We start from the raw sequence: 14,512 nt of genomic DNA, 5'->3' as shown, positions 1-14,512 counted from the left end.
AAAAGGCTTTGAGATGTCACCATTAAACTGCAAATGATATGACCATGACCATGTAAGGGCAGAGGCAGATGGCTACCAGCGGAAAATAGCACCACAATGTAGTTGTGGCAACAATAAATTAAGGTTCTATTTTTATAGCTAACTTGTGCTATTATTACATGCCACAAGCAGCACCAGCCGGACTTCAAATGGAGGCAGGCTGCCCCCGATGGTCAAGCAACAAGTTAGACCTAAAATAGAAGACTGGGGCTGTCCGCGAGTCCTGCCTGCCAGTCCGTGGGGAGCTTGACCAACTTGCGCTGCTACGGGGTACAGGTACATGAAAATTAATAATGCAAATAAATTGTTAACTTTAAACGTTCGGATTCCAGTCTGCGTACGGCTCCAATCAGTGTGTGTGCGTGAGAGAGTCTGGTGTGCAGTGGATGTGGCAGCGACGCGACAGCGACAGCGACCACTTGAGGTCAGTTCGATCACGATTCCACGTTTTCTGGACCAAGGTGTTTTAGCGTAAGGTAACAGCATAAGGTATTCCCAGAGAGCTCTCCCTTTTTAAATGCAGTAATTAAAGAGTACGAATACCAGCCAGAAAGGCTTTCCGACGAAAATTACGAAACCCTGTGTCATCCACATCTGTAAAGATACAAAAATTCAACAAAAAGCTGAATCATAACAAACAATCATACTTGCATATCTACTTGATTGCAGAAACGCGTTGCGATCGGATAATTATTAAAGCCAGAATGAACAATACAATTTAACGTGCACCTGTCGTTTTGCTCTCTGAACACATGGCTTTGAGCAGTAATAAATTTAAAGATCTGTTGAGTGGATAATTTTAGATCAATTTTGAATAAATAAAAGTACCTCGGGTGTTAGAGCACACGTGCAGCGACTTCAAGCGATTTGACTGCTAAATTTTATATGTTTTCCTATCAAATTTATTTGCCCCGCGATCCTTTGAAATACCGAGATTGGATGTGTGATGTTTATGCGTATTCATAATAATAGTTGCTTGGTCTGGAGCCTTAAAACTTTCAAGATCTGCTGATGATGTATAGCCTCTATGGCGAACACCGATCTACAAAAGCGTTTGTCGCAGATATAATCGAAGAGAGTGGAAGACATAATAAGAAATCGACAAAGCGTCACCTTGTACAAAATACACCCTGGTCTGGAGCATTGCCAGCGCAGCGACATGGCAGAGCAGCGGCCGCGCAGCCTCTGCCAAGATCACGACGACGAGCCTCCTTCGACGGTTGGCGCTTTGGCTCTCCTCCCTCTTCTTGGCACTGTCAAGTGGCGCGTGCATAAGTGTGCTCTGTGCGTGAGTGTGTGAGTGTACATTTCTTGGCTACACTTGAAGAAAATACTGGACGGGCTTAATTAATTTCATGCCTAGATCAGCCCACTTTTTCACTATCAACGATTGGTAAGGTGGCGCTGGGAGCTGGGAGTAGGACGGTACGGGACGACTCTGTTATTTGGAATTCGAGCTGGAGCGCCTGATTACATGCCTGGCACATTTTAATTGATGATCCCAAACGCAATGCCCGAGTTTATAGCTTCGTTTGGTATTTTTTTCTCGCTTTTTTTGCGCAACTCTTGGGCCTGTTGTCTGGGCGCTGTGTTTATCATTATTACTTTAGCTCTTGTTATTCACGTATCTCTTTTTGCTCTGCTCTGCTTTGCTTTGGAATGAAAGTCGGGTTTCCAAGTCCTATAAATAATGGTCTTTCTTCGGAATAATTATCATACAAATCCATTAAAGGACAGTACATATTTAATAAAAATAAACTTTCTATATTTCCTAACATATTCAATAGCCCGAAATTGGAATAATATTTTGTCGAACCACCAGATGATTGTCTGTCTCACTGGGATCTTATCAATGAAGCGCGCAGTTTTCTTTTTTTTTTCTTTTGTCAGACACAAAAACAAAAACTAGACTGTTTTTGACGGGCAAAAAACAATTTGAAAAATTGTGAAATGCATTTTTAAGACACCTTATATATATGTACGTACGTATACCAACTGTCTACAGTATAGCTTCGATTGAGCGCACTTTCATATGTGAGCTAGAAGATACCTAGTTCTGGACTCAAAGCTTTGGATACCCAATGGAAGTATAATGAGTCGATCTTAGCGGTGTTGGAAATCTGGCTATATGCATGTACATATCTTATAGATATATATATACGTTCAGGATCAAGTTTTCTATTTAGTACAGCATCATATCGAATAATTATTGTGGCGTAAAGGTGGTTCCCCCTTGGAGAAGTTGAACTGTATTTAGGTATAGAACAGTGGCAAGCCACTTTGAAATATTTTTAACGATTCTCAAACGCGAGTGACACATTTATTTTGCCAGATGAATTGGCTTTTATTAAGGGCAAAAAATTTTAATTTTTGTTGCTACCTATATTTTTTATACAATTTAAAATACTTTCAAATGTGTGTACGTGGGCATGCTTCAACTCAAGTTTTTTATACATATATTTTCCACTTCTATCCCCAACGAAATTACAAATATTTTTTTTTTTTTCTCCTCCTCTTTTGTTTCTTTGCGTCACCAGCAGCGCGCTGTCGGAGTCGGGCCCCCTTATGATGGGGTCTATGTGTGGGTCTCTACATTGTAACATATACCATCCCATACAAATATATATGCAGAGTGTAGATATGTATAGACAACGGATGCTAATAGATGATGCTGGCGCTGTGCGGCCTGTTGCCAACGTCGAAAGTGCGCTGCGTTCAATAAAAAATCAAAAATAAATAATATTTTCCACATCCAAGCACCGCAAATAAACAGTTTGAAGTATTATTGAATGCATAATAAATGCAGAGCAGTGCTGATACAGCAGAGTTCAATTTTGATTGACAGCTACAGACAGAGCGAACAGTGGTATGCAAATCCGTTGAACTGAAATTGAATGGAAGTTGTATTGGCAATGGAATAATTTATAAAAATGAAATAATCACTTTCGTAGTGTGGCATATACATAGTACATATGTATAAGTATACTCTGGCCATTCCCATTGATAAGCAAGGGTACAGCGAAGCAGACTTTGATTGTCTCAGCCTCAATGACTACAACAAAGCCACACGCTTCACACAAAGCTATAGATGCATAGCCTATAAAACTGCTCTGAACTGGATGCTGACGTCACACGTGGACTATTTTTCTAAAGTCCAACTTACGAACGCATCCATCTCAATCCATCTCAAACGTAACTGATTGATGCACCACTTCCTATAGCTTGCAATTCTAGAAATAGAGTCCCGGATAAGACATTGCGCATGGAAATTCTACTCGTAATCAATTTGATCAAAGATTTGTCCAAGCTGGGAATCTACCAATTAAATGGGGAAACAAAATGCGCATAAAATGAGTTCAATTGCCGGGTTAGCTTCTGTGGGCGTGGCACGTGTAGTCATTGGGTATGACATTTGCATTAATCTTAATTGATTAATAACGATTCAAGATCAAAGCCAATTAGGCGTGCAACATGGCCGTAAAATTTAAATTTCAAAAGTCTACCTAATGTTTGATGAAATATTTCCCGCCGAATCAAGATGTATACAGCAAATAGCTGTAGAAACTACAACGTAATATCATCTATCTATACCCCAATATAAAAAACAAAAACACTACTTAAGAGCGAAACTTTAGTCCGAGCATCATGCACACTCAATGTATTCTGTTTTTCGGTACTTATCAGGCAAGGCATTCGCTGTTGCATCATAGTATCAATGGGTATGTATTTATGTGTATATGTAAAATCTATATTAAAGCGTTTCCCATACACATACCTGAGAAAAACAGGCACTCAGAGAGCCCCGCAGCACACATTTGCATACAAGAAGTTTCCATTCCAATCAGACTATTTTTCATTACTACAAAAACCGACTAAATCTCTCCTACTTGATCTTAAATAGCAAACACAATATTATTTGGTTGGTGGTGTACTTATAGTCGAGCCACTCGACTACAATAATCATATTTTATATTTTTTGGAATTTTCAAATTCCATTAGCGTTTCCAAAGTTTAATATCAACTAGAAAATACGAACTAAAGAGTTTCAATTGTCAAGGGAGCACTGGCGTTTCAACGTGTGGCAGTAGTGTTATTGTCCTTATCCTTGTTTTCATCGTCATCGCTATCGCTATCGTGATCATCGTCCTTATCGTTTTCATTAGTGTCCAGACTTTGCTTGAGGGCTTTGCTCGCCTCGCGATCACGCTGCGATTTCTCCCAGGCCAGCTCGAAGGGATACTCGAGAGGCTTTAGTTCATCGGGACACTCCTGCTGATTGGGTGCAGTGGCCTCGTTGATGGAGGCGCCTCGTGTATGAATCCTCTCCAGCATGGCGGCATTGTGGGTCTCGGCATTGAGATTGGTGATGTATTCGAATAGCTGCTCTTTGGTGTAGATGTTAGGCAGTCCGCGTCTCTCGAAGAAGTTCACAATATTGCCGCAGTCCCGCATGAGAAACTCCAGGGCACTTGGGTGCTTTGGCTCCACACTCTGGGCCACGTCGATGAACCAACATTTTCCCTCGAACCAGAGAATATTGTACTCGCTGAGATCAGCATGGACCAGCTTGGCCTCGTTGTACATCTTGTGCATAGCCACCACAATCTCCTCATAGGCGCAGCTCAGCTCGGCAGCGCTCAGGCGGGCATCCTTCAGCTTGGGCGCAGCATTGTGATTGTCACCAATGAAGCGCATGACCAGAACATGCTTCTTCAGGACCACCACGTCGGGCACGCTGAGGCCAATGTTCTGCATACGCATCAGATTGTGCATCTCCTTCTCCGCCCACATGTTGATGATGACGCGGTGATTTTGCTTACTGAATCGATCCTTGAAGCGATAGTCGTCCTTGATGTACCGATCCCTTTGCTTGAACTCGTTCAGCGTGGTCTTAAAGATCTTGATGGCACACTCCTTGGGTAAGAGGTTGGGCGGCATCAGCACACCGCTTTGATGGCCATGCTCATTGCTTCCCGTGTAGCTGGAATCGGAGTTGGCGTGCAGGATCACCGCCTCTTTGCCCGTGGAGATGATGCCGTTGATCTGTTCGAGCACTTGATTGTTGATCAGCTTGTACAACAGTAGGCGAGTGCTGGCATCCAGGCCCATTTCGGCAGTGGCCACTTTCTCGTGACGATCGGAACGGCCACGACGGGAATAGGCCTTCAACTGATTGAACACCTGCAAGTGAATTAATAGATATTGTGTTGGCAAATGTGCATAAAAATGGGATCAGATTATGGTTCACCTTGTTGGACAGCTTCATGTCGAAGCCAGCTCCATCGCCAGTGGGAAATTCTGGGGGAAACGACATCACGCGCTGGGCATTGCGGACGGCGCACAACTGTGGATCATGCTTAGTAATCATTTCGCCCTCCTTGCTCATTTTAAAGCCACACCTAGGTATGGACTCCAGCCTCTTTTCGTTGGTCTCGAAACGGTCCCAGTCGTGCTTTAGCCGCTCCAGCTCATCCTCCTCGTAGTCGTCCTCCTCGGTGTCGTGCAGGAACTCGGCATCACCGCTGCGTCGGAATTTGTCCAGGGTTACAGTCACTTTGGACTGCTTGTTCTGCTTCTGTTCGATGCGGCGCAGCTCCTCGTTGTACTCGTGATCGAATTGGGACTGCAGCATTTGGGCAATGACTGCATCGGAGTCGCCGCCACTGCCGCTCTCCTCTTCCTGAAGAAGGGCCAGCACCTCTGGCGGCAAATCGGCCTCTCCGCAATCCTCTAGAAGCGAAGAGTAGTCCTCCCACTCTTCCGTTTCGGTGTTGGTCTTTGCTGGTATCGCGGCCACATCGGAGTAGTTGGCAGCACCCGGTGAAGCTGCTTCCCCGTCCCAGATGGATGTGGCTTCCACCTCAGTTTTCTTCTGGGTTTGCTGATGCCGCTTTACCTCCTGGTTGTGCAAACGATGTGCATACTGCTCCGACATGATATCAGCTAGACTCGTGGTCTGCACTGGCTCCTGGGTCTTGATCCATGGCGACGACATACTGGCAATAGCCCAATAAATCAATAAAGAGAAAAGCCAGCTATATTCAGTTTTATCCCACAAACCTTTTGGCACTTTTGGCGTGAGGGATCGGCTCCTGATCGGTGGTAATTTTCAAGTTTGTCTCGTGTGTTGTGGTCACAACAAACGATTCTTTTTAGCTTGTCTGCTGGCTGCCAGCAGACTCCAGGCAGTCGAATACCTGATTGAAGACTATTGATATTTATACTGCAGCAAAGGTGTCTGGCGGGCGTCACCTGGCGAAGGACTATTACACCTAAGTTGCAATCGCTTTTACTTTTTTTCGTATTTTTGTTTTTACAAATGTTGTGAAATAGCGATTGTCCAATTGGGGATGGAACATTAACCATACATATCGGAACGGTGGAACGATATTTATGCGAGTTTTTTTGAATTTAGCCTGAAAATGTAATGAGCAACGTTAAACTATGTTCTTAAAAGAAGAAACTTGACTTGTCAGATTTTAAGCTTTATTGTAGCAATATTTTCAATAAATAAAACTCATATTTGCAAATTATTTAACTATCGATAGCTATCCACTCGTCGTTTTGCAGCCCTAAACTCGAGTCGAATGTCAGTGCAAAACGGAATGTGCAAAAGTATGCCTGGCGATACTTTTTGTTGTACTTGTACATCGCCAAAAATAATAATAAAAGTGAAAAATTTTTTTTGTTAATATATTTTTTGTTGTACAAAGAAGAAATGTTATTAAATTAATCGGCCACCTTTTTCGCCAGCAGTAACGGCCGCATTAAAACCCCGAGTGCAATAAATACGTGCTAACGCTGGTAAGAAAGATGGAACAAAAACGAGACCGAAAAAAAAATCAAAATAGAATTCCGAATTTAGAATATGACAGACCAAAAAAAATTTTCAATTCGAACGCATTGCCTCTGCCGCCGCCGCTGCCGCTGCCGTCCGTGTGGGGGGACTTGGGGGTCAAACTTGAGAGGGAAAAGAAACGAGATCGGGGCGACAGAAGCAGAATCAGAATCAGAAACAGAAACAGAAACAGAAGCAGAGAACCAGTGACAGAGGCAGAAGCAGAAGCGGCGGCAACTGATTTCCGATTTCGTCTTGGGGTTTTTTGCGCGCAATGGATTCTCGTAGAGATTTGTGCTAATTTGTGCTTAATTCTTACCGCTAATCCTCTCCAGCACCACCCGCAAGCATCCACACCCCGGCATCTAAAGCACGCGCACACGAACGCTGTAATAGAATACTGGTGTAATTATTATTTCTCTTCTTTTCGTGGACAGAGGCGCCTCCATCATCATACACTAACCGCCAATTCGCTACTGCTATTCCGCCTTCCATAAACGCCATAAAACATACCAAATAAGGAGATACGCTTACGCTTGGGGCTGCTTTGGCTTTGGGAACTACCGGGACTTCCGAGTGATAGAGTGAAATGATAAAGTCTACCACCAACATACAGGAACAGCGTCTGCCACGTCCCGAGGACCAGCCACAGCAGGTGCATCCGCCGCAGCCACCACCCCCAACGCCGCCGACACATCAAGTGGCAGCCGTGATAGCCAACATGGACACACTGAAGACCGCCTTTCTGCCAAATCTCAGCATGGACCCCAACGTCCATGTCAGTCCGCACTACTGTCCCATGTGCCACCAGCAGTTCGAGCGGGCCCAGCACGTTACAGAGCACATGCAGCTGTGCCACGGCATAACGCTGAACGCTCAGGGAGCTATCACATCGCTGGAGGCCGCCCAACAGCAGCACCAGCAACAGCAACAACAGCAGCAGCAGCAGCAGCAACTGAAGCCCAACTATTCGTGCGTTAACTGTGATGAGAAGTTCGGGAGCGCCGTGGATCTGGACGAGCACCAGCGAATGACGCACCAGGCGCCCGCCTTCCTGGCGCGTTGCCTCGTATGCAGCATTTACGGAGTGCATTCGGCTACGCCGAACCCCAACGAATACAAGTGCACGCAGTGCGGTTCCGTCTGCACGACGTCCATGCTGGCGGCGGGACAGCAGGCGTTCATGGAGCAGCAGGAGGCGCCCGTGACACCCGACGAGCTTCCCGCCATTGCGCCGCGTGATATGAGACTGACGCCCGAAGAGCAACATCACCAGCAGCAGCAGCAGCTGCAGCAGGAGCACCATCATCAGCAGCAGGAACTGCTTGAGCAACAGCAGCGGGAACTGCAGGAGCATCAGCAGCAACAGCACCACCAGGACGATCTTTCTGGCGACCAGGTGGGCCTCAAAGTGCCGCCGCTCACCGTCAAGCTGAACAAGAATTCGAATGGGGGCTCCGTCGCCCATCCCCAGGTCATCATCAAGGAAGAGCCGCTCAGTCTGAGCGATAGTGGCGATGTGGTTAACGCTGTCCCCGTCTATGCCATACAAGCGAATCCTGGCGTGCAGGCACCGACCCCGGGGGCCGCAACCAGTGTCCTGGTCAGCACGCGGATCGTGACAGCGGATCAGGCGCACAAGATCCGGCACAAATGTCCGGACTGCCCGAAGACATTCAAGACGCTGGGAACCCTGGCCATGCACCGCAAGATCCACACAGGCGAAGCAGAGTAAATTCCATTTATATGCGTTCTATGTGAAATTTGTCCCCGCCGAACAGTGTGGCCAGCTCTAAAAAGTGTAGCAATTCGGTCACACTTTTCTGCGGGAAGCGCCCGTTATTCGTTTAGGGCAGCCCTGGGTTCCAGCCAACCCAAATGGAACCACACGATCCGATCCGATTCGGTTCTGTTCGGGGTCTGTCTGGCCTGGAGGCTCTCCCAGCTAACCGTAATACTTTTTACCATATTGTATATGATTTTTTTTGTTTCCTTCGGACCAGCTGGGCGCATGGGCGCGCGCCCCTTAAGCGCCTTGGGGCGTGGGCCATGCGTCCCTCGTGTGATGTTTGTTTTGCAATTTATTTTTGTACATCGACTGTTACTAATAATATAATTCTGATTTTTTCTTTCTTTTCTCCCGCGCCATCTCTCTATTTATTTCTTTATCTCTCTTTCTCTTTCTATTTTTCTGTGCATTCCGTATCATCGCGCTATTTTGAAAAACCAAAAAAAAAAACAAAACCAAATTGTATATCTATGCCAATTCTTAACTCTTCATTCTCCGCTCTCCACGCCCCGCAACTTCGACAGCGCCACGCCCAAAGAACGCCCCTACACGTGCTCCTACTGCGGCAAGTCCTTCACTCAATCGAATACACTAAAACAGCACACTCGCATACATACAGGTGAGAAACCATTTAGATGTGGCTATTGTGGCAGGGCGTTCACTGTTAAGGATTACCTGAACAAACATTTAACGACTCACACGGGTGAGAAGCAATATTTTTCAAATCAAATCAGTCAGTCAATCAGCTATCAACTCAACCAATCAATCGACTCGTCAATCAATCAATCAATCAGCCAATCAATCGATCAAAAATGAAATCACTTCAAAGCAATACTCAACAAAAAGAGAAACCTCTGTATGCAAGTCCATTCTCATTTGCCATTAATCTCTTACTCTCTTACTCTCTCTTAATCTCAGTCTCAGTATCTGGCTCTGGCGCTCTCTCTCTCTTACTCTCTTACCTCTGCGCAGGCTGCACAAAGCTCGCTCTGCGCAGGCGCACGCACCCAGAAAGAAGAACATGGCAAAGAGAGCACAGCACGCAGCACAAAGCACAGTTACGATTAGCAGTGCCAAAAATTCTTTTTGCCATACTCTTCGTTGAGCAGCCAAAAAACATAAAACAAAGTCCAGCTTCGGCAAGCCGAACCTTACATATCCTAACAGAAAGCATTAGTAATCCCCAGAGCAATTTTTTCGCTATTTCTGCGAGGGTATAATCCAAATCTGTATCGCCCACCGCCTCATTTCATTACGTAATAATATGTCTCGTATGCATTTTAACACCACCAAACCACAGCAAAATATATAAACACACACATCCTTAAATATATATATACATATCTATATATATACATATATACAATATAATCTATATATATATAGTTTAAATAAAACGTGCAAACCCTTTTGATATGCATATCTCTACTGTATCTACACACACACAAACACACACACACACATCAATCAGTCAATCAAACAAAGTTTTTGGTACTGCACGCACCATGACACATACTGGCGTTGCAAACGACATGTGCTAACCAAGTGTCCCAATCTTCCTTTCGCCTTCGTTGTTTGTTGCAGGTGAGAAACCGTTTCATTGCGGCTACTGTGAGAAGTCCTTCAGCGTGAAGGACTATCTCACCAAGCACATACGGACGCACACCGGCGAAAAGCCGTACACCTGTCCGTATTGCGATAAGCGCTTCACGCAGCGAAGCGCCCTCACCGTGCACACGACCAAGCTGCATCCGCTCTAGGGCAGGCCTGGCGGGGGCCGCCAACCCGCTCTTGCTGCCGACCCCGAGAAGCCGTCGTAGAGGAAGCACCACCACCACCTTCTTGGATGGTGGGCGATCAGTGGCAGTGGCAATACAAGGAGCAGTAGCGATAAGCTGGAGCAACAAACTAGAATGAAAGACCTTTTCAAAGACGACACAAGAAGTTAACTGAAGCGGAGCAACGCAACCAACGACTGGCAAATCTCCTCGGAAGGGGCTGCTAGATACTAAATTACTAAATTAGATTTTCGTTTTCAAACAAATCAAATTTTTACTAAACTAGCGTACGGTTCTAGAATGTTTAAGTTAATGCAATCGATTTTTGATTCATTTTGGTTATGTAGATGTTTGCAATTTTTAATTTTTATTTGTATATCCTATATGAATATCGTATATCATATTTTGTTATTCTATGAGATTTTATATGGTGACTCCTTGGCGCACACTCACGCACCCACGCGGCGCTATATATATACACAGAAACACACACAGACACACACACACACACATATCTATTATTTATGCGTATATATAAAGAGGAAACTATTTTTTATTCATCTACTATGTGGCAATATTAATTTTATCTCAAACTTGTTTGTAAAACGTTTTAAAAAAACAAAGAAGGGTACTCTCAAGTCTACGCGCAAACTTAAATTATTTCTTAAATTATACATTTATGTATTCGAACTCAAAAAACACAAAATTATTTATTTTTCATAAAAAAAAAACACTATTCGAAATTTTTACTCAAACCATGAAAAACAAAAAAACACTCAAGAAACCAAACCATTTCTTAACTATTTGCATACGAGCAGGATCTCGTTTGTTTTGGCTTTAAAAACTTTATTTACTTTTAATCTGTTTAGCTTGTTTTTATTCAAGAAATGTTAACCATTGTTTATTTTTTAAATTATTTAAGTTAAAAGCGTCGCTTTTGTTTGTTACACTAAACAGTGAGATTGTATAAAACTAAACCTTAAAACTAAAAACTATAACTTAATGGAGAACAAAACAAACAAACAACTAAGCAATTAATTTTACCAAATTTTTGCATTTTTTAACGCAAGTCAAAAAGTATTTAAGAGAAAATTGAAAATGGAAAATTTACGCTAAACGCAACACAGCTTTATGCGCCAAACTAGAACGTTAAACAAATTAAACATAAACTAATCTAACAATCTATACAATTGATAATTTTGATAAACAAGCTTCAAGTTGTTTTTTGTAACATATATACTTTATGTATGTACTTTATCCGAAATGAGAAAATTCATCATTTTTTACTACTACTTAAAAGCGACTTTTTAAACAAAACGATTACTTGGACGAGTTGTACGTACTAAAACCAACTAAACCTTAAACAAAACTAAAACTAAAACTGTAGCAAAACCAAAACCATGTACATTTTTATAACAAAGTGTTATATAATTATATAAAATATATATATATACATATAAATCTGTATGTAATATTAATGCATAATACACTCAAACAAATTGTCTACCTAAAATGGCACATAGCACAGCAACAAAACGATGCGCAGCGCATGTAAAACCAAAATAAATTCTAAGTACTAAAATACTGTAATTTTTTAAGTTTTAAATAAACCGAGAGGAAATGAGTTGACGATCAAAAGCAACAGACAAACAAACAAACAGAAACGAAGAAGGACAGGCTTATCTAACCGCAAAAACTAAGCAAATTAATTAACTAAGTGAATATGAGAATGTATGAGTATGAATGATAATGATAATGGCATAACGAACTAATCATGTTGATAACGATACGTACTAAATACCGATTAACTATTAGAACTTAGCCACGAAACCAATAACGAATGACGAAGCCAGACAGACAACACACGCACACAACAGTGAAAAAGTGAGTAAATAGTTGGTAAAGTGTAATTAAAATGAAATTTATTATATATATAACTAGATACTATTATTATGTATGTATGTACTTGCAATCTAAATTTACGTGAGCGAAAACTAGTAAATATTCGAGCAATATTTCAATTTACATATATAGATATATACAAGATGAACTATATACACAAAATAAAGTCCAACCATGTAGAAAGATTATATACGAAAAGAAAACGATCTCAAAAGAATTTCGATTTCCCAGAGACTGTTCCTATCCAGTTCCCACGTTCTAAGGCTCTTACACATAATATCTATGTGGGATTATATAATGATTTAAGGAACATGATGTTCTGATTGTTCTGTAGAATTTATAGGTAAAATTCGGGATGGATTAGTTGAGTTTTTAATATCACGGAACTCTACGTCACACACAAACAGCTCTCAGGTTGCTTTTCGGGAACACATCTGTAATCTACAATCAATCCCCAATTAAACGCCCCCAGACACCACATATAGTTGATCATTTAGATTAGTTTATTTAGTTTTTGTTGTTGTTTTTTTTCTGTTTTAATTACAATGAACGAATATTATGAACACTATCACACTTTCAAAATGTTTTCGGTTTTACATTATTTTTTCTGTTTTCTCTTTTCGATCCTTTTTTTTGTTGGGTTGTAGTTTCGTGTGCGCTGAGCAACTAATTTAGTATGCCACTCTCTTCGGTTGCTTTGGTTTTTATTGTAATGCTGATTACATTCATATATGTATATATATATTTATATATAATATAAGTAGTTATATATAGTTATGTATATGTCTTATATATTTTTTACACACACACTTTTGATCAAACGCAATCAAGAAGTTGGCTTAAGTTTTGTCGTCAATTTACTTTAATTTTTTGGGCTTTCTATAATTTGTTTTAAATGCTCAATTTGTTGCATGCATGTTGTATGTTTACCTAATTTAACCATTTGCCATGTTTTACTCGCTATATGTATATAATTTTATATATATGTGTATATACGTACATATACTATACCCCATATATATGTAAATGCCCAAGTAACTGTACTATATGTTTTCTATGGACTTATTCTCCCCAAAAAACATTCTAACGAGCGCATCCAAAAATGTATTGCGTACATTTGAAATGTATTCACTTTGTGGTTTCTTTGCTTTTTTTCAAAACTCCTACTACCGTCTACCTTCGAAAACAAGGGATATATTAAACATTCTCTGGGATTGGATCTAAAATTGTTGGGAAATCAACTTCAAATGGGAATAATACTTGAGACAGAATTCGTTCGGATAGTTACGATACAAAAAAAGGGTACTTAAGCATATATTAAGCATTACCTTACCGACTTCCTTCCGGAGCTTTTCGATTTCTTTCTGTAACTGCCACACAAAGATAACAAACAAAATGCCTGGGCTCTGCTCTCTCCAAAACCAAAGACTATTCAATACCAATTGCATCAGGTACAAATTCCATTTAAATTTCAGCTGAGTCATCCCAGAATCCTACACAAATACAGCTTTTTGGTCTCCCATGCAACATCTTGGTGTTGTATAGTCTTTGGTTTTGGCCTCTCTTAAGTATAGCACGCTTCTCTTTCGTCCAGTACTGCACTTAGTTACAAAAAGTTTACCCCGTTCGGTGTTTTGGATGGGAAAATGTAGGAATTACAAGTATACAATATATAATACAAATATATATTAGTAGGTAATTAGTAAGATGTAAAGTGTGTGATAGTTATGAGAGAATTTCATTACTAGATTTTAATGCCTATAAGCTCAAATTTACAACTGATTATTCACTGTTCTTTCAAAATGATTTTCGCTGTGCTCTTCTCACAAATATTCCCTATCGTTTATAGAGAGAGATGGTGAGAGGATATATACCGAGTGTTCGCTCGGTTGGATTCGAAATAAGTGGCAAATGAATAGAGTATTAGTAACTGTTGAGTTGAGGAACTTAGATGTAAACTCAAATGTGTGTAGTAGGAATAGGTTTATCAATAATTAGTTTCTTGTCTCTTTTTGTTTTGGTTTTACAAAACAGTTTTATCGTTTACCTACACAGGTGGGCTCTGTTTTATCGCTCTCTTTCGTACAACTTTGCTCGAAATCAATCGAAATCAAATTGAGAGAAATCAACAACGTAAAATCATCTAAAAGTGTATCAAAATTGTAC

The 14,512-nt window shown here is 41.5% G+C and overlaps 2 protein-coding genes across 5 annotated transcripts; one reads left to right on the top strand and one right to left on the bottom strand.

The window, feature by feature from the left end:
• Window positions 1-3,954: 3,954 nt before the first annotated feature.
• LOC108162031 (serine/threonine-protein kinase RIO3) lies at window positions 3,955-6,407 on the bottom strand. Its single transcript, XM_017296549.2, has 3 exons — window positions 6,100-6,407; window positions 5,288-6,035; window positions 3,955-5,220 (listed from the first exon to the last, which is right to left on the bottom strand). The coding sequence occupies exons 2-3, from the start codon at window positions 6,032-6,034 to the stop codon at window positions 4,111-4,113; spliced, it is 1,857 nt and encodes a 618-aa protein (XP_017152038.1). The 5' UTR covers window position 6,035; window positions 6,100-6,407; the 3' UTR covers window positions 3,955-4,110.
• Window positions 6,408-6,635: 228 nt separating this feature from the next.
• LOC108162034 (chorion transcription factor Cf2) lies at window positions 6,636-12,534 on the top strand. 4 transcript variants are annotated; one of them, XM_017296557.2, is made up of 5 exons: window positions 6,636-6,843; window positions 7,213-7,282; window positions 7,494-8,608; window positions 9,191-9,369; window positions 10,251-12,534. In XM_017296557.2, exons 3-5 carry the CDS (start codon window positions 7,599-7,601, stop codon window positions 10,424-10,426), a joined length of 1,365 nt encoding a protein of 454 aa, XP_017152046.1. In that variant the 5' UTR covers window positions 6,636-6,843; window positions 7,213-7,282; window positions 7,494-7,598; the 3' UTR covers window positions 10,427-12,534. The 4 variants fall into 4 exon arrangements, with proteins under 4 accessions (XP_017152046.1, XP_017152043.1, XP_017152041.1 ...); XM_017296554.2 differs by lacking the exon at window positions 7,213-7,282; XM_017296552.2 differs by lacking the exon at window positions 7,213-7,282 and having other exon boundaries at window positions 7,315-8,608.
• Window positions 12,535-14,512: the final 1,978 nt, after the last annotated feature.

This window comes from Drosophila miranda, chromosome 4, assembly GCF_003369915.1.
Source record: "Drosophila miranda strain MSH22 chromosome 4, D.miranda_PacBio2.1, whole genome shotgun sequence".
Taxonomy (NCBI): Eukaryota; Metazoa; Arthropoda; class Insecta; order Diptera; family Drosophilidae; genus Drosophila; species Drosophila miranda.
This window is presented reverse-complemented; position numbering and strand designations above follow the sequence as displayed.